The sequence below is a fragment of the Bombus pascuorum genome, chromosome 16, assembly GCF_905332965.1.
Source record: "Bombus pascuorum chromosome 16, iyBomPasc1.1, whole genome shotgun sequence".
NCBI classification, from domain to species: Eukaryota; Metazoa; Arthropoda; class Insecta; order Hymenoptera; family Apidae; genus Bombus; species Bombus pascuorum.
The window spans coordinates 2,003,957-2,028,373 of record NC_083503.1 but is presented as its reverse complement, the minus strand read 5'-3'; the positions used below and the strand labels follow the sequence as shown (position 1 = coordinate 2,028,373).

General features: G+C 36.5%; 1 protein-coding gene across 10 annotated transcripts in view; it reads left to right on the top strand.

The window, feature by feature from the left end:
- LOC132915224 (neurexin 1) overlaps positions 1 to 24,417 on the top strand; it is a 622,298-nt gene that overhangs the window by 224,786 nt on the left and 373,095 nt on the right. For all 10 annotated transcript variants that reach the window (XM_060974986.1, XM_060974985.1, XM_060974982.1 and 7 more), the window contains exon 3: positions 4,868 to 5,015. In XM_060974986.1, the coding sequence (XP_060830969.1) occupies positions 4,868 to 5,015 (148 nt within the window). The remainder of the gene's footprint in view (positions 1 to 4,867; positions 5,016 to 24,417) is intronic.

The window sequence follows — 24,417 nt, the reverse complement described above, 5'->3', positions numbered from 1 at the left end:
AAATTATATTTTTAATTAATATTATTTATTTATTAAAATTATTATATTTTAAAGCAAATTATATTAAATTATTAAAAAATTAAAATAAATTTATAAATTTAAGAATTAATAATAAGAATAATAAAAAATGATAATGATTATTCTTTAACTGAATAGAGTTAAATAAAATTAGATTAAACTATAAAAATAAATAAATAATTTAAATGAATTGAACATTTCATTTGTGCATATTCTATGCGCTTTGCAAATTTGTCGAACCTCAAATTCCTCAAAATTCATGAATATTCGCGGTCTAATAATAACTAAATAAGATATAACAATAAAACTAATAAATATAAAAATAAATAAATGTAGTAGAAAAAGTTGTCTGCTACTGACTGACATTTGGCTAACGTTTCAGCTGTCAGGATATTGGAATAACAAACCGTACTTTACTACAATTAGTTTATTTACAATAAATGAATGAAAGAAATTATAATTAAGACAACTAGATAATTCATTTGCAACTCTCGTCATCCAACGCTCTCTCCACAACGCAATTCGCACTCTCTGACTTCTCAACTCACAATCTTTCTCTTTCTTTTCTCTTTTTTATTTGCAAGAATTTTACAATCAATTCTCATTGAGAATTATAAATAAATTATCCTGGCGTGGTAGCATAACGTGAATAATAAACAATTACCATACATATCTAATGTTTAAATCTGTTGAAGTGGCCACCACTTCTAAGAAAACTCTACGTCTTTTCGATTTTCTCAAGCACTGAAGCCATCGACAGACAAAAGACTGGGACGAAGGCAGACCATAGACAATAGACAGGCGACGATGGCTTCAGGGCTTTCAGTTATATCATAGTAACACTGCTAGCGTGCGGATCTGGACCAGCTCAAATTATATTCCTACTTGTACTTACACTTCTCTATTAAAATATATTTTCTACTTTACAATTTATCCACGCGATCCTCTGTTCATACATCTAACAACCTCAACAAAATCTAAAGAGTAATGTCTCTTTAGCCTGTGGATCTGATCGTGTCAAGTAATTGAGTAATTAACGGGTTTTGTGGTTGTTAACTCCTATGTTGTATCTATTACTGAATTGGGATATTTCCTCTTTACTTGTGGGTAGTTTAAAGTCGCGATGTGTTGTTTCGTTGGTAACATACAACTCACACTGACTGTTAATTCGTTTCCGTCTCTTAGCAACCCCACGTCTTTTGTCTTAGCCCCACCACGCACGTGTTCCGTTTGTTTATAACTCGCCCAACACCCCCAGGTCCTCGTTCACGATGCTACACTGTGTTACCGAGTTCAAAGAAAAAGGAGAAATCGAGCTGCAGACAGCCGTCAAGAGAAGATCGTACAGCAGAAGCGTTGGCCAACAAATGCACCTCCCTGGCCGCTTTTCACGAGTGTCCTGAAGCGCGAACCGCTATGACCAACGATTCCGGCGCGCGTGTTCAGCTCGTGAAACGCGTGGTTGCCGCGCTCCTACAATTTCCACGGTAAAACGCGGAACGTGGAAGTGGCGCGGAGACAGGCACCTTGCAGTATGCGTAAACCAGCTTTAATTAGTCGAAACGAGCTTTAATTAGTCCAGATGTAACACAGCCAGCGTTACGCTGTTCACAGCTACCGACGCTTCTCTTCGTCTTCGTCTTCTTTTTCTCATTTTCGCTTCCTCTGTTTTCTTTTTTTGTCTTCGCCAACGCTAGTACCAGGGGATCATCTCTCAGACAAACTGGCTTCCCACGATGCAACACGGCCTACATATTCACGACTTGCTCCTGGAGAGCTTCCCAAAGACCGGAAAGCGAGCTTTCGCGACCGCACGTATCAGGTCATCGGGTCAACCATGTTGGTCTGGTCCATCACGTTACGTCGAAATCGTCCATTACGTGGATCGTCTGGTTGTTGGCCCATGGCCATTTCGACGATGACGAAGAATCGAGATGGAAGAGCCTTGGACAGAAAGCAAACGCTGCTCTCTCGCAACGATTCGAAACACGGTAGCTCGCAGCGTCCCAGAGCTGATGGATTTCGTGCTGAGACGAGATCATTCGCTGGCTGAAGCTTTTTTTAATCCAACGAAGATTAAGCGTTGCGAGGTTTCGTCCCCGAGATGAATTTCAACTTCGCAAAATCTTCTAATCGTCGCAGCGAACGTGTACGTTTACGTTCGAGAGTCTCAGCACGGTTGGCGTGTCAGTTTTTACATTGAAAAGAATTCACTGGATGATAAAGATATCACAGAGACGTAAGAGAAAGCCAGAAAAATGTAGACGTGTTATACCAGCGACTTTAAAGCCAATTGCATTTTAAATACAACGAAATATAATCTAACGAATAACAGAGTTTTGTTAAAAATTGGAAACGTTATGAGACTTGTGAGCGGAAGCGAAAGTAGGGCAAGTCCGTGCACCAAATCCAACTAATTTATTTTGTAATTGTTCCTGGAAATAAAAATCTGACAACCATTCGATATTTATAGCGTTTCCTGGAACAGGAAATGTATTTTTAAATTTTGCGTTATAAAAGACAGAAGCGGAATTAAAAATTTTCATGATACAATTAATTACATTCATTATATGTACGTTATATGCAAGCAACTGTACAAAGCTTGTTTCTGCCAACTGCTTCTTTCAATTTTATTTAATTTTATCAAATTTATCAGTTTCATTTTGAGCATTTGTTAATACGATTTTGATATCGGTTGTTGCTACATTTTTCCAACATAATGAATTATTCGTATCACACGTGGAATTATCATTTTATAACTTGTTGGAACACAGCATGTTAATTGGTATGGATTAAATGATTGCCGATTAAACAGAAGTGCGTAAAATTTTGACAGTTATGGAATACGCGTTAATATCGCAAAAGCATCAATTTATTTTCTGGCATTTGTACAGGCGAATATTGGGAACATTGAACTCTACGTTCAATCCAACGCGTCATAAATCTTTGGAATCAAAAATTGTTTGACGTGCCAAAAAAAATTTGTAAAAAAAAAAAGGAGAAACATTGGAAAATAATAATCAAATATAATGAAATCTGCGTTACATTTCTAGGACTGAGTCCTAAATTACAGTCCAATAATTCAAGATAATTTGTTTAATCTTCTAATATAATTCATTTTTATTCCTATTCTATAATAATATAAAATTCGGTGATGGAATGATCGTGAAATTAGAATTGAACGATCGAATTGAATTTTAACTGAAATCTACGAGCCAAAGTCGAAGTTTGATTTAATTTTAATGTATCGAGAATAATTTTGAACTGTTCTAATTGAGAAGTTAAAGTTGTAAACGATAGAAAAGGAGAAGCTAATTTAAAGGGTAAGCTAATAATATCGCACGAAAATAAAGATACGACTTTTTCTTTTAGCGAGCAACCACGTAAAATGCATGCAGAATACAGCGAAAAAGAAGTTATAAATCGTAGAATAATTTATTTTAGCTTTTAGGGCTATCGCGATAAAGCTGCGATCGTAAGCGCCAACTAGACCATGCTTTTACCATTTATTCTCCTTCTAAACTTCTAAATCTTGTGAACGCAGAAATTGTGCAGTATCGAAGTATTGTGAATGATGCTGACGATGAAATTGACAGAAATTTTCATTTCTCGCACGTCATTTGCCATTTCAACTTCCTCATCAACCCATTGATCACCAAGCTGTGAAATAATGCTTGCAAATTAGTTAAACACAAAGTTATTAATAAAAATAAATGACTCGTACATATATTGGCTTGGCAACTAAGTGACTGCGGATTTTGTCATTTGGTGGTATTGACAAATCCGCAGTCACTTAGTTGCCAATCCATAAAACAGAATTTGTTGGTAGAAACAGATATTGTTGCTGTCTATCACATAAAGTAGCGGGCAAAAGCTTAAAGCACTAGAGTAACAGTCACTGTATAAAATTTCGCTACATAGATAAAAAACGCAAATGCAATTTGTGTGAAAGGGAAGGGAGTATACAACAGTGGCATAAGTGTTGGAATTTCTGCGAGCTTCATGAAATTCTAGCGCTTAAAGGGAAAAACCAAACTGGGACGAAAAAGAAATTCAACAAATGCTTGAAATTCTCAACCGATAAATTGCAAAATGTTGATAATTAACAAAACACATAAACACGCACGCGTTGCAATCCTAATCAGCAAAGTACGTTCGCAAGGAAAAAGTAAAAAATAGAAAACAATTACAGTCCCTTAAAGGAAATTCTTTTTTCCTTCTGGAGGGAAAACAAGATTCTGCTTTTTCACCGCATATCTTCAGCGTTCTTTTCGTGTAGAGACCCTCGACATAGATTTCTCAATTCTTGAAATTCTCTCGCGTAACTTACAAGTTGCAAAATGTTGATAATTAACAAAACACATAAACACGCACGCGTTGCAATCCTAATCAGCAAAGGTACGTTCGCAAGGAAAATGTAAAAAATGAAAAATAGAAAACAATTAAAGGAATTTTTTTCTGGAGGAAGAACAGAATTCTGCTTTTTCACCGCATATTTTCAGCGTTCTTTTCGTGTAGAGACCCTCGATATGGACTTGTCAATTCTTGAAATTCTCTCGCGTAACTTACAAGTTGCAAAATGTTGATAATTTGCAAAGTTGATAAGTTGCAAAGGTACGTCCACAAGGAAAAAGTAAAAAATAGAAAACAATTACAGTCCCTTAAAGGAAATTCTTTTTTTCTTCTGGAGGAAAAACAAGATTCTGCTTTTTCACCGCATATTTTCAGCGTTCTTTTCGTGTAAAGAGACCCTCGATATCGATTTGTCGTGGGCTTCCGGTCGCGCGATGTCCAAACCCGCTTTGATATCCGCCGGTACGTTAACGTTTCTTTCCATTGTTTGTTGCAGAGTTTACGCAACATGATGACAGCCAATACGACGGATGCCTGTGAAACGCGTGATCCCTGCCAACACGGCGGAATCTGCATTTCCACCGACAGTGGACCCTTCTGCGAGTGCCGGTCCGGCGATTATGAGGGCGCCTATTGTGAGAAAGGTAGGTTGTTTTACATCCGGAAGCTTCGTTGTTTACGACCGTTGTTGTTGCCGCGCGTACAGTCTCTTGTTTGCGGAAGCGATCGGACAGGTCGCAGCTCTGTCCGCCGCGTTTGTCGGCTTTCGATCTTCATCTTCGCCGAGCGAAGCTTTTGTGCCGATTCGTGCAATGGCCACAGCGTGACTCTACTAGGCAACTGCGTTAGCTATGGCTAATAGGACAGTGGGAAATTCCAGTTACAGAAATTGCATGATTCGATGGGGGAAAATAATATGCAGTGGAATTGCAGGCTGATAATTTTTGCAATTTAAATTGTATCGTTTGGTTAAACAGGATATTTGCTATTAAAAAGCTATGCAAATATAGAAAATTCTAAGCAGGACAGTGGGAAATTCCAGTTACAGAAAGTGGATGATCCGATGGGGGAAAATAATATGCAGTAGAATTACCTGATTATTCTTGAAATTTAAATTGTGTCGTTTAATGCAAACAGGATTTTTGTTATTAAAAAGCTATGTAAATATAGAAAATTTTAAGCAGGACAGTGGGAAATTCCAGTTACAGAAATTGGAAGATTCGATGGGGGAAAATAATATGCAGCGGAATTGCAGGCTGATAATTTTTGCAATTTAAATTGTATCGTTTGGTTAAGCAAGGTTTTTGCTATTAAAAAGCTATGTAAATATAGAAAATTCTAAGCAGGACAGTGGGAAATTCCAGTTACAGAAAGTGGATGATCCGACGGGGGAAAATAATATGCAGTGGAATTGCAGGTTGATAATTTTCGCAATTTCAATTGTATCGTTTTGTTAAACAGGATATTTGCTATTAAAAAGCTATGTAAATATAGAAAATTCTAAGCAGGACAGTGGGAAATTCCAGTTACAGAAATTGGAAGATTCGATGAGGGAAAATAATATGCAGTAGAATTATCTGATAATTTTTGCAATTTAAATTGTGTCGTTTAGTGCAAACAGGTTTTTTGCTATTAGAAAGCTATGGAAATATAGAAAATTCTAAGCAGGTCAGTGGGAAATTCCAGTTACAGAAAGTGGATGATCCGATGGGGGAAAATAATATGCAGTGGAATTGCAGGTTGATAATTTTTGCAATATAAATTGTATCATTTGGTTAAATAGGATTTTTGCTATTAAAAAGTTATGCAACTATAGAAATTCCTAGGGAGGACAGTGGGAAATTCCAGTTACAGAAATTGGATGATTCCATGGGGGAAAATAATATGCAGTAGAATTACCTGATTATTCTTGAAATTTAAATTGTGTCGTTTAGTGCAAACAGGATTTTTGCTATTAAAAAGCTATGTAAATATAGAAAATTCTAAGCAGGACAGTGGGAAATTCCAGTTACAGAAATTGGATGATTCGATGGGGGAAAATAACACGCAGTGGAATTACAGGCTGATAGAAAGGTATGCAAATATCGAAAATGAGTTTGCAAGGGAATTTTCTTTAAGACAGCTACTTTTTCCATGCCGCGAAATTTTAGAATTGTTTAGAAATTTAATACATGTTTCTCCTTTTTATTTATTTATTTATTTATTTAGATAGTATCGATTCATTTGGGTCATTAGCAATCAGTTACTCTCGTCACATTAAGGGAGTTTGCTCCTGTCTGCACATAAAAGTCTAAACCATTCTGAGTCCTCGCTTTGATTATGAAAACTCGTGGTTGTCCGAAAAGTTTCTTTCCTTTCACAAGGTAATAATAGAAGAACAACAATTTCACTTTCATATTATTTTATTGAATTAGGTATCATCCATTTCGTTCTATTTCTATTATTACGTCCCTGCATAAATAATTCAATAAACTAATATAAAACAAAAAACATCATTTCCTTATAAAACGAACGAAGCTTTTCGGACAACCTAATATAATACTTGAAGGCTTCAGTGAAACACCTGGCCGCGATTCCGATAACACGAATCGTCTTATCGAGCTTATTTTTTCCCAAAATAAAACTAAGGAACATCCAGCGATCGTAGGTTTTTAACAACACGAATACATCCATCTTCATTCTGATTCTATTATCATTTACTTGTGTTATCTCGTTTTGTTGCCAGCCCAGACTCGTTTGGCTCTTCCTGTTAGCTGCAAAGAGAAAGTAAAAATAACAGTTCCATTTGACCGAACACTTTCGACGTCAGTGTAAGCTTGTCGTTCCATTGCATCGATACTTTGCATGGCAATGTAATTTCATTACAGCCGGCTACACTGTCAGACACTGTATCGCAGTCAGCGTGAATCAAGAATGATTTACAAGGCGAGCGTGCATTAGGTCGCCGGTAATCGCGCTATAAATTCGCGGCACGAGCGGCCGCGTATTTTATGCAACAATGAGCCCCGCGCGAAGATGGCATTAATTTAAAGCATTGATACGGCCGTGAATAATAAGGAAGCGAAGGCAACGATAAAAGAAGCAAGGAATAACAAATGCGGCGGTTGTTCTAATCAGCGGCGGCAGTTGCTCGTAAAAATCGCCAGCTTGCGAATGCGCAGGCGAATTTTCCTCAACGACCGCGTCCGAATGAAATGTCGCAAAAAAGATTTATCGCTTGTTGCTAACGAACTTCGCGCCAAACGATGCTGCGCAATATTTTTTCCTTTGCAACATTGTGTTGGCAACTAAGTGATTGCGGATTGTGCCATTAGGTGGTATTGACAAATCCGCAGTCACTTAGTTGCCAACCCATACAACGGAATTTGTTGATAGACACAGATATTGTTGCTGTCTATTGCATAAAGTAGCGGACAGAGGTTTAAAGTTCAAAGTTGTCTAATTTTTACTATGCTTCGATTAGCATCAGTTTCCTATCTCTGTGGTCTTCTGCACAAAGTGCAACGTGTCTTCTTACTTGCCTTGTATTCGCTTGGCAACTAAGTGGTCGCGGATTTGTCGATACCACCTAATGACAAAACCAGCAATCACTTAGTTGCCAGTAAGAGGACATCAGGAAACAGGATAACAGCAACGATAGGAAGCAAATTGTGATGTTGTCCATGTTCAGAAATACGAACACGAGGAGGAAACGCAGTCGGGCAGCTGGAAACTTGCGATTAGCACACGAGCACCTGGCGGATCTTCAAGCTCGTTCTTCTCGAAAACGAAGCCTCGAACGAAAAAACGTCGTTCTTCCTCTTCGACCTATCTCTGCACGTAGAATCAACAGCCGATCGCTTGTACCACGATTTTGCAGATAATTGTACGAAATTCGCAAAAGTATATCAAGTACCTGGAATATTGTGTTGGCAACTAAGTGAGTGCGGATTTTGCCATTAGGTGGTATTGACAAATCCGCAGTCACTTAGTTGCCAACCCATAGAACGGAATTTGTTGATAGACACAGATATTGTTGCTGTCTATTGCATAAAGTAGCGGACAGAGGTTTAAAGTTTAAAGTTGTCTAATTTTTACTATGCTTCGATTAGCATCAAGTTTCCTATCTCTGCGGTCTTCTGCACAAAGTGCAACGTGTTTTTTTACTTCCTTTGTATTGGCTTTTCTTTGCCCTCTGATATATTTCTTAGTATTTTTATTTATTATTTATTTATCTCTTACATAGTTTTCCCGATATCTAATTTTTTCTCTCCTTCTTTTAATAATTTCGAATTTACAGTAATTGCAATTGTGTGCTCGCGTTACTTTGCCGCGAGAAAATCGCGCTTACTTTTGTCCTCTCGTAACGATATTCGGAATATCGATAGATAGAAGGACTTGAAAGATAAAAATTGTCTTTCTGACTGGCAATGTTGCTTAGAAAGAACATTTCCTCGAATCTCTTCTTTCTATCATCTCTACCATCCTATCTTCCTTTTCCAAACACCTGGCCGAGTACTTTGATTCCGATGATACAAAGAGCTCGGTGTAGAATTCTATCCTATTTTATTTTATTACATTTCTCCATTCCGCTTTCCACCTTTCCGTAAAGAATGGAGCAATCGTGGAAAGATACGTCTTTGAGTGTTTTATTTCGGTAAAATATTTTCCGCTTTGGGAAGAAGAAATTCTTTACCATCTTCTTGTTTCTTCTCTTTCCAGCGTTTTATAACACCAAAGATCCTCTGCGATATTTTACTAAAACTGTGGAAAGTTTGTCGGTTGTCAGCCGAGTGGAACGCCACTTTCAATATCAATGAGGCAATACGTTCTCCGTGACTTGACAATTGTTTAAATTAAGCACTCTTTTGAAAAAGCACTGTCGTAAGTCGAAAGAAAACTCGCTCGCAAGTAGCAAGTTAAGGGCACGTTTAAATGCATGAGCTTTGCAACGAGCTTCGGAACAAGGTTTTTGCTTTGGTGAAATGGTCGAAATACACGCGATGCGAAACTTTCAAACCAACGTACGATTGTTTAACAATTACAATGTTTCAAGATAATGGAAGAAGAACAGACGATTAACTGCGAAGAAGGTCAAAAGCTACGACACGGAATATTCGACGGATGAAATTTTCTTCCACGATACGATCGTATGACATTTAACCCCCTGTATTAAGGGTGGAATTTTATTCTTGGAAATAAATAAATTGTACTTGGACGATTATACAGCAGCGAACAGTGTATTTCCCTACAAAATTTCTCATGTCGAAAGTTGATCAAACTATCGTAAATTACGTTAAAATTAATTTTATTTAGGTGCCTCGATAGATCGGACGAAGAATGACGAAAATATATCATCCGCTTTGCTGGTAAACTGAAAATTAAAAAAGATTATACGAAAACGAATAAAAACACTGCATATATCGTACTCTGAACGATTCTACTTGAAATTCGAGTGTGCGACAGCAAAGGGCGAATGTCGTAAGGTGAAGGTAGAGTTAATTGTCAGAAAGTTAATTTCCCGCGACTAAATCGCGAGTCTCGATCAGCTGTTTCGTATCACTTGTACGAATCACGAAAGCTTTATTACGCTTTTCCCGCATATTCGCTTGTTATCACAGCGAGCTTTCCAACTTTTAATCTACTCACTTTGTTCGCCACAAACAGTCTATTAGCTGCTTAAAATCTGCTAAAGTCTCGATCTTACCACCGTTAAAACAATCATCCGCCTAACCAGAGAAAACAGAGATCAAGCCAAATTGATAGCACTTTCACCGTCTCATTTTTCTAGCTTTTATTCCACTTGAAATTTCTCCATTACGAACCAGTTAAATATACGTTGCAATTTATAAGAAAATCATACAGCAAAAGAAAAAATATTCATTCGATTCGATGAGAATTCATCAGCCTATCTCACTATGAAACGATTTATATCGCGCTACGAATGTGCAAACTTTGTCAGGTATCTGAGACTTTCCCGTGGCCGAGTATTAGGTTGTCCGGAAAGTTTCTTTCGTTTCACAAGGAAACAATAGACGCACGATATTTTTTGTTTTATATTCTTTTGACGCATTAATTTTTTTTATTCCGCAATTTACATAGTATGATTCACTTTGTATTACGTGCAATATACTAATACGTGTAATAAAATATAATATAAAAATGTTTCGCATCTATTGTTTCCTTCTAAAACGAAAGAAACTTTGCAGACAACCTAATATCGTATAATTAGGGAAAAAACTAATTACAATTTCAAGTAAAATATATAAATGGAATTCTACTGTGATACAAATTATCACAGCGAGTCTCGTTCTTCAAACGTTAGAGAGGCGAGTCAATAAGACCATGTTGACCCATGAACGAGTGAGCAAAAATTATCTTCGTTAATAAATGTAATTATTTATGAGACAAGTAGAATTTTTCAAGTAGAATCACAGACTAGTATTAATTACATAAAACTAATATTAGTACAATTTTACAAAGCTCAACTCACGTAGTATTGGCATCAAACAAATTTTACTTTGATCTCAAAATTAGAGTGAAATTTATTATAATATACCACCTACTGTCTGTCAATATTATTAATCAATAAATTATTCTACAAATCCCAAGTTAATTTTCAATAATGGTCATTAGGATGTAGAAACAGTGCATTGGGTTGGCAACTAAGTGATTGCGGGGTTTGTCATTACCACCTAATGACAGAACCCAATAGTTGAGAGAAACGTCAGTTGCAAAGACTATTTGGTCGCATTAAAATGAAGTCCTATGGTCCTGTGTGGTGAGACAAAGCAGATTTCTAATTTCCAGAATCGTTTGCAAAATTTGAAATACGATAAAAATACTCAAAATTAATACTAAAATTAATAATAAAAATCACAAAATTATACGACTGAAATTTATTATAATATACCACCTACTGTCTGTCAATATTATTAATCAATAAATTATTCTACAAATCCCAAGTTAATTTTCAATAAAGGTCGTTAGGGTGTAGAAATAGTGCATTGGGTTGGCAACTAAATGATTGCGGGGTTTGTCATTACCACCTAATGACAGAACCCAATAGTTGAGAGAAACGTCAGTTGCAAAGACTATTTGGTCGCATTAAAATGAAGTCCTATGGTCCTGTGTGGTGAGACAAAGCAGATTTCTAATTTCCAGAATCGTTTGCAAAATTTGGAATACGATAAAAATACTCAAAATTAATACTAAAATTAATAATAAAAATCACAAAATTATACGACTGAAATTTATTATAATATACCACCTACTGTCTGTCGTTATTATTAATCAATAAATTATTCTACAAATCCCAAGTTATTTTTCAATAATGGTCGTTAGGGTGTAGAAACAGTGCATTGGGATGGCAACTAAGTGATTGCGGGTTTTCTCATTAGGAGGTAATGAGGAAACCCGCAATCACTTAGTTGCCAACCCAATAATTAAGAGAAACGTCAGCTGCAAAGACTGTTTGGTCGCATTAAAATGAAGTCCTATGGTCCTGTGGTGAGACAAAGCAGATTTCTAATTTCCAGAATTGTTCGCAAAATTTGGATCACGATAAAAATACGCCGCAGAGTATAAAAACCGGAGATTTATTCAAATTTATTATAATGAGAGAGGGATCGCCGGGCTGAATTCATAGCCGTGTGCTGGTCAGCCTTTTTTCGGAGATAAAAACAAACGAGCGACAAAGTGGACCACGTCGATTTGATAGCGTCTGACAGCATTAGCACGAGCGTAAGTGCACGCTGAGCCACGGAGTTTTACTTCGCATAGTAAATCGCAATTAAAGTAAATCCCGGACGTTGGCTGTCCGCGGAGAAACATGAAATTTCGCTCACGACCTTTTAAATTTGTCGGAACGTGATCCGGCATTCCTCCAGGCTTTTTCACGGTGCAGGAAAAACGTGTGTCTTTCTTTTTTTTTTTTTTTTTTGAGCTACTCGCGAGCGTGAATTAAATTGACCGATGTCTTTTTTCAAGTGGCGATTAAACCGCAGCTACTTATGTAAATTCGCATCTTTGGCGAATTTAAGAGCGGACGCTGGACGTTTATGCGAATTGAAATTCTTATGTACGTCGAGTTTTGCGTACAAAATTTAATTTAAGATTGCACATTCATCCTTATTTTTTCATGTAAATTCTCATATCATCTGATTAGTCGATTTCTCGATTTTTGTTAATGTGAGAATTTGCAGAAAGTTAGACGAACGAGAGAAACGACAACGAATGTGCAATTTTAAATTAAATTTTGAAATCAGTTAGCGTTAAAGAAATAGCATAATGAAGAATTACTTTGGTTGTTTCATGTATTCCTGTACGTATTTTTATACATTTTTGCACGTTTCAATTTTTCTTCATAAACGCATAAACATCGGCATTCTAATTACGAGAAATTGCAGAGTCTGAATTTGTTTAAGAAATTGGTTTACTCTCTAAATACCGTAACGAGCACTTTCCTTTCGATATTTTCTGCATATTACTTCGTATTTCAATTTTATACACACGCGTAAACATCCAAAGTCTGATTGCAAATATGCAAATTTAAGAAGATTCCACGAATGGAACAAATATTTGTTTCGACCTAAAATTCTACCATCTTCTAGTCTATTCCTAGTGAAGTCTAATGATCAATTAAGTACACAATGAGATTGCTAATTATTAGATTCTACTTGATACTTTGTCAAAATTAGTTTCTGAAACGTTTCGTATTTTTGTGACGATTTATTCGTAGTATATTTCGTGCTACGTTTGTAACTCGCAAATATCGTTCAATCTTTGTGTTGTCGTTAAAAATTGCACTTTAGAAAAATATGAATAATCGAGAAAATGGTAAATAGTAATTACGTTTGGTATTCACATTGCCCTATTGAACTGGAGGCAGAAAAAATTCTTACAAGCCGCATAGTATGCTGCATTATAATAATTCTAAATGCATAATAATTCTTGATAATACTCCAGCGACATTAATAAGAGCATAAAAGGGGACACACTATGTATTACGTGACCAACGATTAACTGATAATCTGCAAAGTATTTCTACCGCGAAATGCGTTAAGGTGTACACACGTTGTTTCTGATAAATTTTTAATTCAATAAAAAGACCCACGATGAATTTAATTTTGATAAAGAAAAGAATAATCTCCTTGTGTATTGTGTGCCAAGGTACACGCTATTTCTGATAAATTCTCAATCTCATAAAGAAGCCTGTGGTAAATTTAATCTTAGTAAAAAAAAAGACAAAAAATAAAATAATCTCGTGTAATGGTATAAGGATTACACATCTTAAGCTGTATTTTCCAACAAAATTGTCAATATATTGATATCCAAAGAAAGGACCCTGTGTCTGGGTCTAACTACTAACTGGCTTGGCATTACCACCTAATGACAACCCCGCAATCACTTAGTCGCCAACCCATAGAACAGAATTTGTTGATAGACACAGATATCGTTGCTGTCTATTGCATAAAGTAGCGGACAGAGGTTTAAAGTTTAAGTTGTCTAATTTTTACTATGCTTCGATTAACATCAAGTTTCCTATCTCTGTGGTCTTCTGCACAAAGCGCAACGTGTCTTCTTACTTGCTTTGTATTCGCTTGGCAACTAAGTGATCGCGGATTTGTCGATACCACCTAATGACAAAACCAGCAATCACTTAGTTGCCAGTAAGAGGACATCAGGAAACAGGATAACAGCAACGATAGGAAGCAAATTGTGATGTTGTCCATGTTCAGAAATACGAACACGAGGAGGAAACGCAGTCGAGCAGCTGGAAACTTGCGATTAGCACACGAGCACCTGACGGATCTTCAAGCTCGTTCTTCTCGGAAACGAAGCCTCGAACGAAAAAACGTCGTTCTTCCTCTTCGACCTATCTCTGCACGTAGAATCAACAGCCGATCGCTTGTACCACGATTTTGCAGATAATTGTACACAATTCGCAGAAGTATATCAAGTACCTGGAATATTGTGTTGGCAACTAAGTGAGTGCGGATTTTGCCATTAGGTGGTATTGACAAATCCGCAGTCACTTAGTTGCCAACCCATAGAACGGAATTTGTTGATGGACACAGATATTGTTGCTGTCTATTACATAAAGTGGCGGACAGAGGTTTAAAGTTTAAAGTTGTCTAATTTTTACTATGCTTCGATTAGCATCAGTTTCCTATCTCTGTGGTCTTCTGCACAAAGCGCAACGTGTCTTTTTACTTCCTTTGTATTGGCTTGGCTAATACTTTCTTCTAAATTTGTAGCAAATACGTATCAATTATTCCAAGAAAATGGAAAGAATGGAGTTCAGCTTTGAAATTCTAAAAATGAATCGATGCCTATCGATTATAAAATTATACGTTTCATTCCACATTTAATTCCGATTCAATTTTCTGTTTTACAAATTTGAAGGATTCTTTCTCGCCTGGTTGTACTTTCGATCAACTAAATCGACAAAGCACGAATACTCGCGTAGTTTCTAACGAAATAAAAAAAGGAGAAACAATTTGTTCGATTAAACTGTTGCAAAGTCTCCTCGCAAAACACATTTACGATCTTTCGAAATCGCGTTCTCTATCTTCCCTCAAAGTTCTCTCTAAGACGTATACCGTGAATTTTATCGCCGTACGATAGGACGCTCGTGTTATTTTATCGTTGCACAATGAATGAAACATCCTACGCTTCATGCGGTTAATAGCGTGCGAGGCAAAAGTCAGAGTTCACTGGGGATATCACGTACAACGAAATTATTGCCAACGCGGTTCCACAATTAGCAGCGAAACGAAACTGACTTTCTGTCAATATTTCATTACATGCGAACTATGTACCATTATTCTCCGATGAAAGCCTACTTAAACCGTGACACGTAGCGTTAATTGTTGAAGAGGCAAATGCCGCAGAATTCCGACTGACACAACGAAGTATACGTTGTCGACTGATCGTATTCGTTAAACAACCTTATTCATACATAATTAAAAATTCAGTCGAATAACACGTAAAGGTGGCCACGACCAGATTTCGTATGAAAAAACAAGAAAACAATATAGAATAGTATTTTCTTATTTTCGACTTTGAAAATTGATCAAGTACACTTGAACTTACTAATTATCGATTAGATGTATCTCAATTTAATTTATCACTAACATAATGTAACCTACATAACATATATATGGCCACGTATTCGTATAATAGCAATTTCTTCATCTATGTCATAAAATTAGCGCGCTTCGCTAACCTTCGCACACAGTCTGCACACAAATTAAGAAAAAAGAAAAGAAAAGAGAAAAGGGAAGGAAACGAATAAGAGCAGGACATTGCTCTCCGTACTTAAGAGAAAGCGCGAATGAATCAATATCCAATAAATCGGCAGACGAGTAGCTACTCACCCTGCAGAAGCTGGTGATGGAGGATATCTGAAACAGAAAGCAGAAAGGAACGATCAATCGTTGGAGTACCAAGCGAAATAGCGCAGCGATAAATAATTGGATTTCCAACTTCGAGACCGGATCATCGTACCGAATATTCGCACACACTGCAAGTCTCCTTTTGATTATGGCTAGTCCAATGACTTTGTAATATAATAAATATGATATAACGTAGGAATAATAGTGTTTAACACTAGAACTACCACACCAGTCAAATCGATTGCTCTTACAATTTTATTTTCAAATTCCTACTTCGTGTTACATTTTTTCCGCAATGATGTAATGATTTTCTTAACGATAACTAAAGGAATAATATAATGAATTTTATTTTATTTTTTATGTATCAAACTGAAAATAATTTTGTATCGAGGCTGCTTATACCAATAGCAGTGGAAATAACTGGTACTTTTCAAAGTGTACAGGAGTCCTGCCCTCTGTTTATCGAAGCCCAATTAACCGGCTTCCTCGTTTTCTACAACTTGCCGCACGTTTTTAAATTTTTACCGCGTATCATTCCATATGATGATATCAGTTATCAGAAAAATTCCAGATCAATCGCTGGATCGCTAAATGCTAACGTTAGAAATGTCACAGCAATCAAAACGACTGGTTCCACAATTTTATAAATGTGCCAACCCTCGTTTAGGGATGATGATCCCAGATGGATTAAAAATAGCAAAAATGAACCACATAACATGGAATTGCTTCCGTAAGAAAGTAATAAAGCAATAAGTATAAAAATATTCTATTATTACGTATTTTTTAAAGACCAGTCACTCTTACTAATTTTGGTAGAAATACCTTCGCGTTGACTATCGATAGTTCTAGTGTTAATTTTCAAGAAAACAGGCTTTGAATTTGTTTAATTAAGAATTCTACTACTAGTACATGCGTATGATAAATTTTCGAATATATGTTCCTCGTAAACGCTTATTTCCACACGCAGAACGGCCTGCTATCGATTATTTAATCCCATCCAGTGCGGAATTAGCTTCAAGTATACTTGATCGATTTTCAAACTCGATTTTCCCATGAACCAACCCGATAATCCACAACTTTTGTTCCACATTTTTCCTACAAACAAGGCGATATTCGGCCTGCGGCTGTATATCACGCGAATCCATGCGACCAAATGCGAAATACCTGGGAAACTAATTAATTATACAAGAAATTATAAGACACAAAAAAGCGAAAAAAATTGAATAAAATTCGATTAAAATCGTATTTGAATGAACGCAGCGTGTCAGGTTTTGCTTTCGGGCGACGATGTTTCATATGCACCGAGCAAATAATTAAAATTCGACCGCTTTAGCAGAGATGCGCGCGTTACGAGTACGCGACGTGGTGATCGATATCGTTTTAGGGGAACTCGAGCTGGCACGGCATTAACGGATTAACAGCGCGGAAAGTGTAGCGGTGTAAAAGGCTGATCGCGAAAAGAGGTCGTGTCAGTATCGCAATTAATTGGATTGTATGCGCGATGTTGCTGCTCCGCTGGTTCGTGCGAAACGCGAAATATTTCCCCGATACCGGACGTCGTAGTTTTATAATAAATCATACGCTCGGCGCTGACGAAAAATTCTATTATTAAAATTCAACGTACGAACGCCGTTAACGAAAAGCGCGGCATGCGTTAAACATGATCGCGCGTTTAACATTCCGTGCGTGTATCGTCGTGTACTATGTGATCGCTGAACGTCGAAGAACGTGTAATTGGAAATATTTATTAAACATCGAATGTACTACACATTTTTATTCCACTGTAACTTGTTAATGCGCGCCATACGAGTTAGTTGTTTAACAATTACAACGTTATACATTATCGAAGTGTAATTCTTCGTTATTATTAATACCGTCTCAATGGATAATTCCAGCCAACATCGATTCAACATGATTACATTGCATAAGCACGGGATGTTGCTCACATTTACGTTTATCAATGTTGTAATTCTCCTAAAACTGGTACTCTGATGTTATTGGTTTGCGCAATGTTCTTCCAATTTTCTGATTCACAATTTCATCGTAATTTAATACCAACGAATAACGATGTTAACAAGCAGCTGTTGCTGCATTTTGTGTAGAAAGATTATCAGCAGGTTAGGATGAAAATTAACCTCGCCGGCTAATTTACCACGCAATTCCCACTAAAGAAAGAAACTATAATATGCAATGTAATTAACCCAATGGAACACATTATCGTATCTTTCCCGATATAATATCAAAGAACACAGTAACTTAATTAACGAAAATGCAGATGAAACGACTAGCACTGTCAACTGACGTTCCAACGTATTGAAGTTCTTGAAACTCCTTCGATTTAACGTGCAATCTTTCGTATTTAAAAACTTCGTTAAATACTCGTCGAACTTTGATTGAATGTGACAGAAAGGAAGCTTGAACTTTGTACTCGCTGTTTCTTCATGGGCGACATCGTTCGGTAAAATACCAGAACGCTAGACGATGATCCTTTTATGTCCAAAGGAAACAAGCTTTGTTCTTTTACCAAATAACAGGGTTTACGAAAATTACACGAAACATCGGAGGAACAAGCGATCATTGCTGCCAAAGTTTCCTCGTCGAATAAATTTCACGACCGATGGTTGGCGAAATTTCGTGACACAGTGGTCGGGTTCCATTTATCGCGCTTCTGCTCTGCGATCCCTTCCAGCAGGAAAAGCGTCGTCCTTTCTGTGGTGTTTGCAACAGATCTGAAAGAGGACTGATTATTCCGACCCTAATAAATCCTCTAGTTCGTTTTTCTCTGGCCGTTTCCATCGCGGTACGTCGCTATTTCATCGTCCGTTTCTCTTTCTTCCCGCAAAAGTCTGCCACAGGACTTCAACGTGGTCGTTAAACCGTGGAAATTACATTATATCGCGCAGAACGACCCTGCCTCTCGCCAGAGAAGACAATCGAGTCGAAGGAAAAAGCTGTTGAGGGTAGCGTTGAAAAATTCCACTACGAATCCTGACAATCTTCATTTTTCTTGTAATTACGTTGCTCTGATCGATTAACGATATTATAATAGAGAAGAAAAGCTACATACTGAACAGTTGTTTGCTATTAAATTAACCGATGCGCTTAGTGTACTTGGAATAAATATTTTTCAATTGTGGAGTTTTCGTAAACGATAGCAGAGAAAGGTACATTTTCTTCGGGTATTTTCCAGTTATGGAAAACGATTAATTTTCGTACACGCGGAAAGAAGAAATTTTCTTTACAGTCATCGTAATTATCAATTTAAAGCGGCACTAAAAAAGTTGAATCAAAAGTTGCGAAGCAGTTGCCTCGACTGGTCGTTTTGTCTTACGGAGAACTGCTCGATTGTTTATTATAAATTCCCGTGAAACTTTAGAAAACGCTGCCAAAGGCGCTTCGAACGATTCATTGCCGAGAAAGACACGAAATTCTCGAGAGAAGAGACTGTGAAACTGTTTAATAAATCGCAAAATGTCGCCGAATAAAGCGCAGCGCAGGTTCCATGTGGCAACTAAGTGATTGCGGAGTTTGTCAATACCATCCAATGACAAAACCCGCAATCACTTAGTTGCCAACCCAATACAACTGCGAATAATTCAGGATCGCTTTTGATAATTTTCTAACATTATAATCCTCGTGTAATCCTGATGTTTCGCTGATGTAGTCTGTCTATTATCAAGTCACAAAAATAGTATAGTAATTATTATAATAATTATTCTTCAAACCTAATGTCCAATTTGATATTTATAATATGAATTTTCCATTTCTATTTTAATTCGTCTTCACAACTGTGAATAATTCAGGATTGCTTTTAATAATTTTCTAACTTCATATAATCCTGATGTTTCGCTGATTTAATCTACCAATTATTAAGTCACAAAAATAGTACAGTATTTATTATAATAATTATTCTTCTAACCTAATGTCCAATTTGATATTTATAATATGAATTTTCTATTTCTATTTGAATTCGTCTTTACAACTGTGAATAATTCAGGATTGCTTTTAATAATTTTCTAACTTTATAATCCTCGTATAATCCTGATGTTTCGTTGATGTAGTCTGTCTATTATCAAGTCACAAAAATAGTATAGTAATTATTATAATAATTATTCTTCAAACCTAATGTCCAATTTGATATTTATAATATGAATTTTCCATTTCTATTTTAATTCGTCCACGTACTTTCGTTCGTCTATTGGCTTGGCAACTAAGTGATTGTGAGTTTTGTCAATACCAACCCAATATATCTTCAGAGACAAACGATTTTCTCATTTGCAAGTATTTTATAGAAAATTCTGTCACTTTCAGATTAGGCAAGAGGATTTGCCTATGATGTCCTTGACGTTGTCATGTCTTTTATGATATTAATGATCTTTGAAGAAAATATAGAAACGTCGTTCATCTTATTAATCAAAAATCTTCTTCTCTCATGCTACCTTATTCTTTCACCTTCCTTCCTTAATTCGTGATAATTCCTCTTTTCAGTTCTAGTTCTAGTTTAGTTGAATTTATTTAAAGACTACAATTTAAAAAAGGTAATTTCGGTTGTCGTGCTATGACAGTTTTCTTCCCTTCATATTTCTCCTCTGTTGCAGTTGAGAAGCTGTACATTCAGCTGTGCAACATCGATACTTATTCTTCAAGTTCCTAGTCTTCTAGTTCTTCAATAAACTTGTGCAAATTTTATGCTGTGTAATGTGTGTGCTGTGTAAAGTTTCTTTGAAAGTTTTACAAGGAAATAATAAATGCACAACGTTTCTTCTTTCATGTTATTTTATCGAGTTACGTGTGATCCACTTTGATCACTTCAAATAAAGAACACTACATTCGACAGTTTAGTCTTCACGTTTGTAAATATAAAGATGAATTGTCGTAAACGACACGTTTGTAAAAGAAAGACAAAAGGAAAGAACATCATGTAACAATATAACAATAACAATATACAGACATATAATAGCAACTCAATACGAGCTAATGACAAAACCCGCAATTGTTTAGTTGGCAACCCAATAACACGTCCCCGTCTCCTCTGCATCTGCAATTTCTCTCTTCGTCCTGTTTTCACAATTCTCACACCCTTTTCACTCTACTTTTCCTCTGCTTTTCTCACATTACGTGCTTTCAATTGCGAATAATTGAAATAAGAAACAAAACCATCAACCACTGTCTCACCACGCAAACAAAATTCCGTGGAAAAACGGAAATCTTCCCTTGAAGATTTTCATTTCCCTGGGAAAACCTTGCGCCGATATGGCAAAGTCGCAGCTCTATTTTCACAATTTCCTCTCGTCATTCCGCAATTGTACAAACGCGTCAGCCAATGAATCTCGGTGTTGATCGATTGTCTTGTGAAGTGGAATGGAAATGGTAGGAGCGTGATGCCGGCGATAAACGGCGAATAAGGTGAACGACGAGTACGAGCATCGGCTTCGTTACCACCTGCAACCCCTTCGTTCCACGGGGGTGGCTTACCCCTTCCTCAAGACTGTTGATTACCGACCTACATACAGCGATACGTACATTTCCATATTCGTTGAACGATTCAATGCGGATTACCTTAAGCCCATCGACGACCATAATCATAATCGATCGATCTCCTTCTGATTTTAACGTCTCAATGCAACTGTTCAATGTTTCACGGGGCTGCTGTTTGACGCTGCAACCAACGCAGTCGTCGAAGCAACGATTATTTTATTTTTGCTATTATTTACGCACGGTGGCTTGGAAGTAGCGTGAAGCGAATGCTGAAAATATTTTTAAGATTCCGCTGAAGAAACGCCGAGGAGAAATTAGAAAAGCTGAAATTATGTAAAGCAACCGCTGGAAAATATTTTTCCAGCATCCTGACAAATATCTCCGTTTTCATTTGCTCCATATTGTTTCAGTTTCTGTTATTTTTCAGTAAGTGTGATCGCCATAAAAGCTACCTTTTTGGAATTGGTCGATTCCGTTTCTTATTGCGAATTTTTCTCCCAATTATCAGACTGTGCAGTTTGAGAAATCGGGCAATTTCGCGAGGCATATTTTTGTCACGAGCCTGCCAATTGACTAGTCGAGGATTGTGACAATCGCTTCACTTTCTCTAATTATATTGTAACAACGTGTCTAATTAAATTCTGAAGCATAGAATCAACCGAGGAAATTTATTTAATCTATGGGAATTGAAACTTTTGTAAAGTAGAGATCTGACAAAACGTTCTTCTCATCTCGCAACTATTGTAAATACTCCACGTTGCATATTTCGTATATTTTTCTACGTTTTTGCACATTTCAATTGTTCATTTCAATGCGTCTGCCTGACGATCACTATACCGCCAAAGCGTGAGATAAATCTGGATTATAAAATATTTCACAGGAATCGTAAAGCTACTTAAACAGTCAATAATTATAAATCAAACCATCAACACTAATAAATAACAATAATTATCAATAAAATTGTAACGCTTTTCTACAATCATCAACGCAATTGTAACTGCTCTTTCATGAAATTCCCGTATCCTCGGAACCTACAAATTTTATCAACACAACGCTAAAGCGGAAACGAACTGTTCAAACTTTTTTGCGTACAAACGCTAACGTGAAAGTTTTCTACTGCCATGGCCCGAGGTGTATTCTTCTACTTTAATTAATAAAACTTAGCTTGTTGCACTCTGCAGGGCGAGTATACATTTAAATTGAACGTTGAAACGTATACTTTGCGCCGGTACCAGATGTCGGATATAATCTTTTTCCCTTGTGCAATAAGAGAGAGAAAGAGCCGGTAATAACGTACAGTTGGCTGTTTATCTTGCGGAGGGCAACGTGGGCTGCGCGAAGCAGGCGAAATACGCGTTATGCGACGAATTAACAAAACATTTGTCAGCATAATGAAATAGTTAAATGAGATAGACGAATTAGGGGATTCTGGTAAATGAGAAACGCGAACATCGAGATCGCTAAATTGCGGAGCTGGTATTTCCCCCTTAAGAGCGTTCATTGTTGACCCACTTCTGCGTTCGCGAACACCACGTACAAATACCACACCACGCTTCCTATCTATTCTACAACTTCCGACAAGTTCTGTCAGTCGTTTAATGAATTTATCTTGGACGATTCACGTTTGCCGATATAGGTAAGAGAAGGGAGGAAGAACGGACGCAGGTTGAGAAACGAAAGTGAAGCGATACAGTCGTTGAGGGGGATAAAACAGCCAATTATATTTAAAAAATTTTCTACGCTGGTCAAATCCGTTTTATAAAACGCTAGAATATGTTTGAAGTGATTTACAAGATCATTTGATTTTTTTATAACAAACAAAAGATACTAAGTAGCGAGCTGTCTTAAACAGGACAGCAAGGTTGACAGTAAATTGGAAAATTACCTGCTGCTCGCGTTTATTGTGTGAACATTCCATTTAATTTGAGAGAATTGTAACACAGCAAGTAATTTATTATAATTTGTACGTGTCAGATGCATTAATTATCAGAGTAATTTTCCTTAAAAATACGCTAAGATATCCAAATTTCCTCCCACTGTCTAATTTCGTCTCTCGATCGATCTTTTTATTGAATAAAAATGCTGCAGCCTGTAAAAGGCAATTGGAATTTAAAAGAAGTGACAGCATGTCCTTTGTTTATAACAAGGGACATTCTTTCCCAGAGTCCTTTGTATTGCTTTCTTTCGTCACAACTGTAGCACTGATAACAATAACTACGTTATTTCTTAATATTCTTTGTCATATTTCAAATATTAAATAAATTTTTCTATAGATGGTTTGCAATATTTGAATGGTGTACATAGTTTTATAGTAAAACATATTCCAGGAGTCTGAGAAAGGAACAATATATACATTTTGTAAATGAAATCAAAGAGACGAACTTAGGAACATTTTCCTTCTCGAGTCAAAAACTTTACTGTTTAATAATAATTATTACTATTGTTCTAACTAAGTGTAAGGTAATCTTAGGAATATTTTCAGATTGAAAAATTGATTTAATTGCGAATAAATTCTGAAGGAGCTTTGGCAAGTGTGGGGTGAAATTTGTCTACCAATTTGTCTACGCTAATCATAGCTAACGATTTATACACTTTTCATATTTATGTAGCCTTGTTAGCGGCGTCACGCTAAAATCCTATAATAGTCCTATAGTCTAATTACGTCTTAGCTAAAATTACAAGTCTAAAAGCTCACTCATATGCTCTGTTATTTAAAATAATCGAAACCTTCGATACGAAAAAGAGGACTAGATATTACTCGAATATTTGATAACAATTTTCTAACAAAGAATAAGGAAAAATATAAAATATCGTAACAAGTAAATATCGTAACAATCAACAGAGAATATTTATGTTCCAGAAATAATAAATTAACCTAATAAAAGTGAATGGCAGATAATCGTACAGTTCACACAGATAAATCATTGGACGTGTATTAACGAGAACTGCAATTATCGACTCTGCTATTATCATCGAATTATGTTATACGTTCTAACCACATGTGCTTCACACTCATATGGAATATTCTGTTCTTCGGTTATTAAATATTGCGATAGAAATAAAATATTAAACCGAGGATTCCATTTCATCTTCTTTGTTCGGAAAGCTAGATGATGAATGATCGCAAATTTCTGCACACATGTCACTTATATTACTCAATTTTTCTTTCACGCTAATCTCATATATTTGT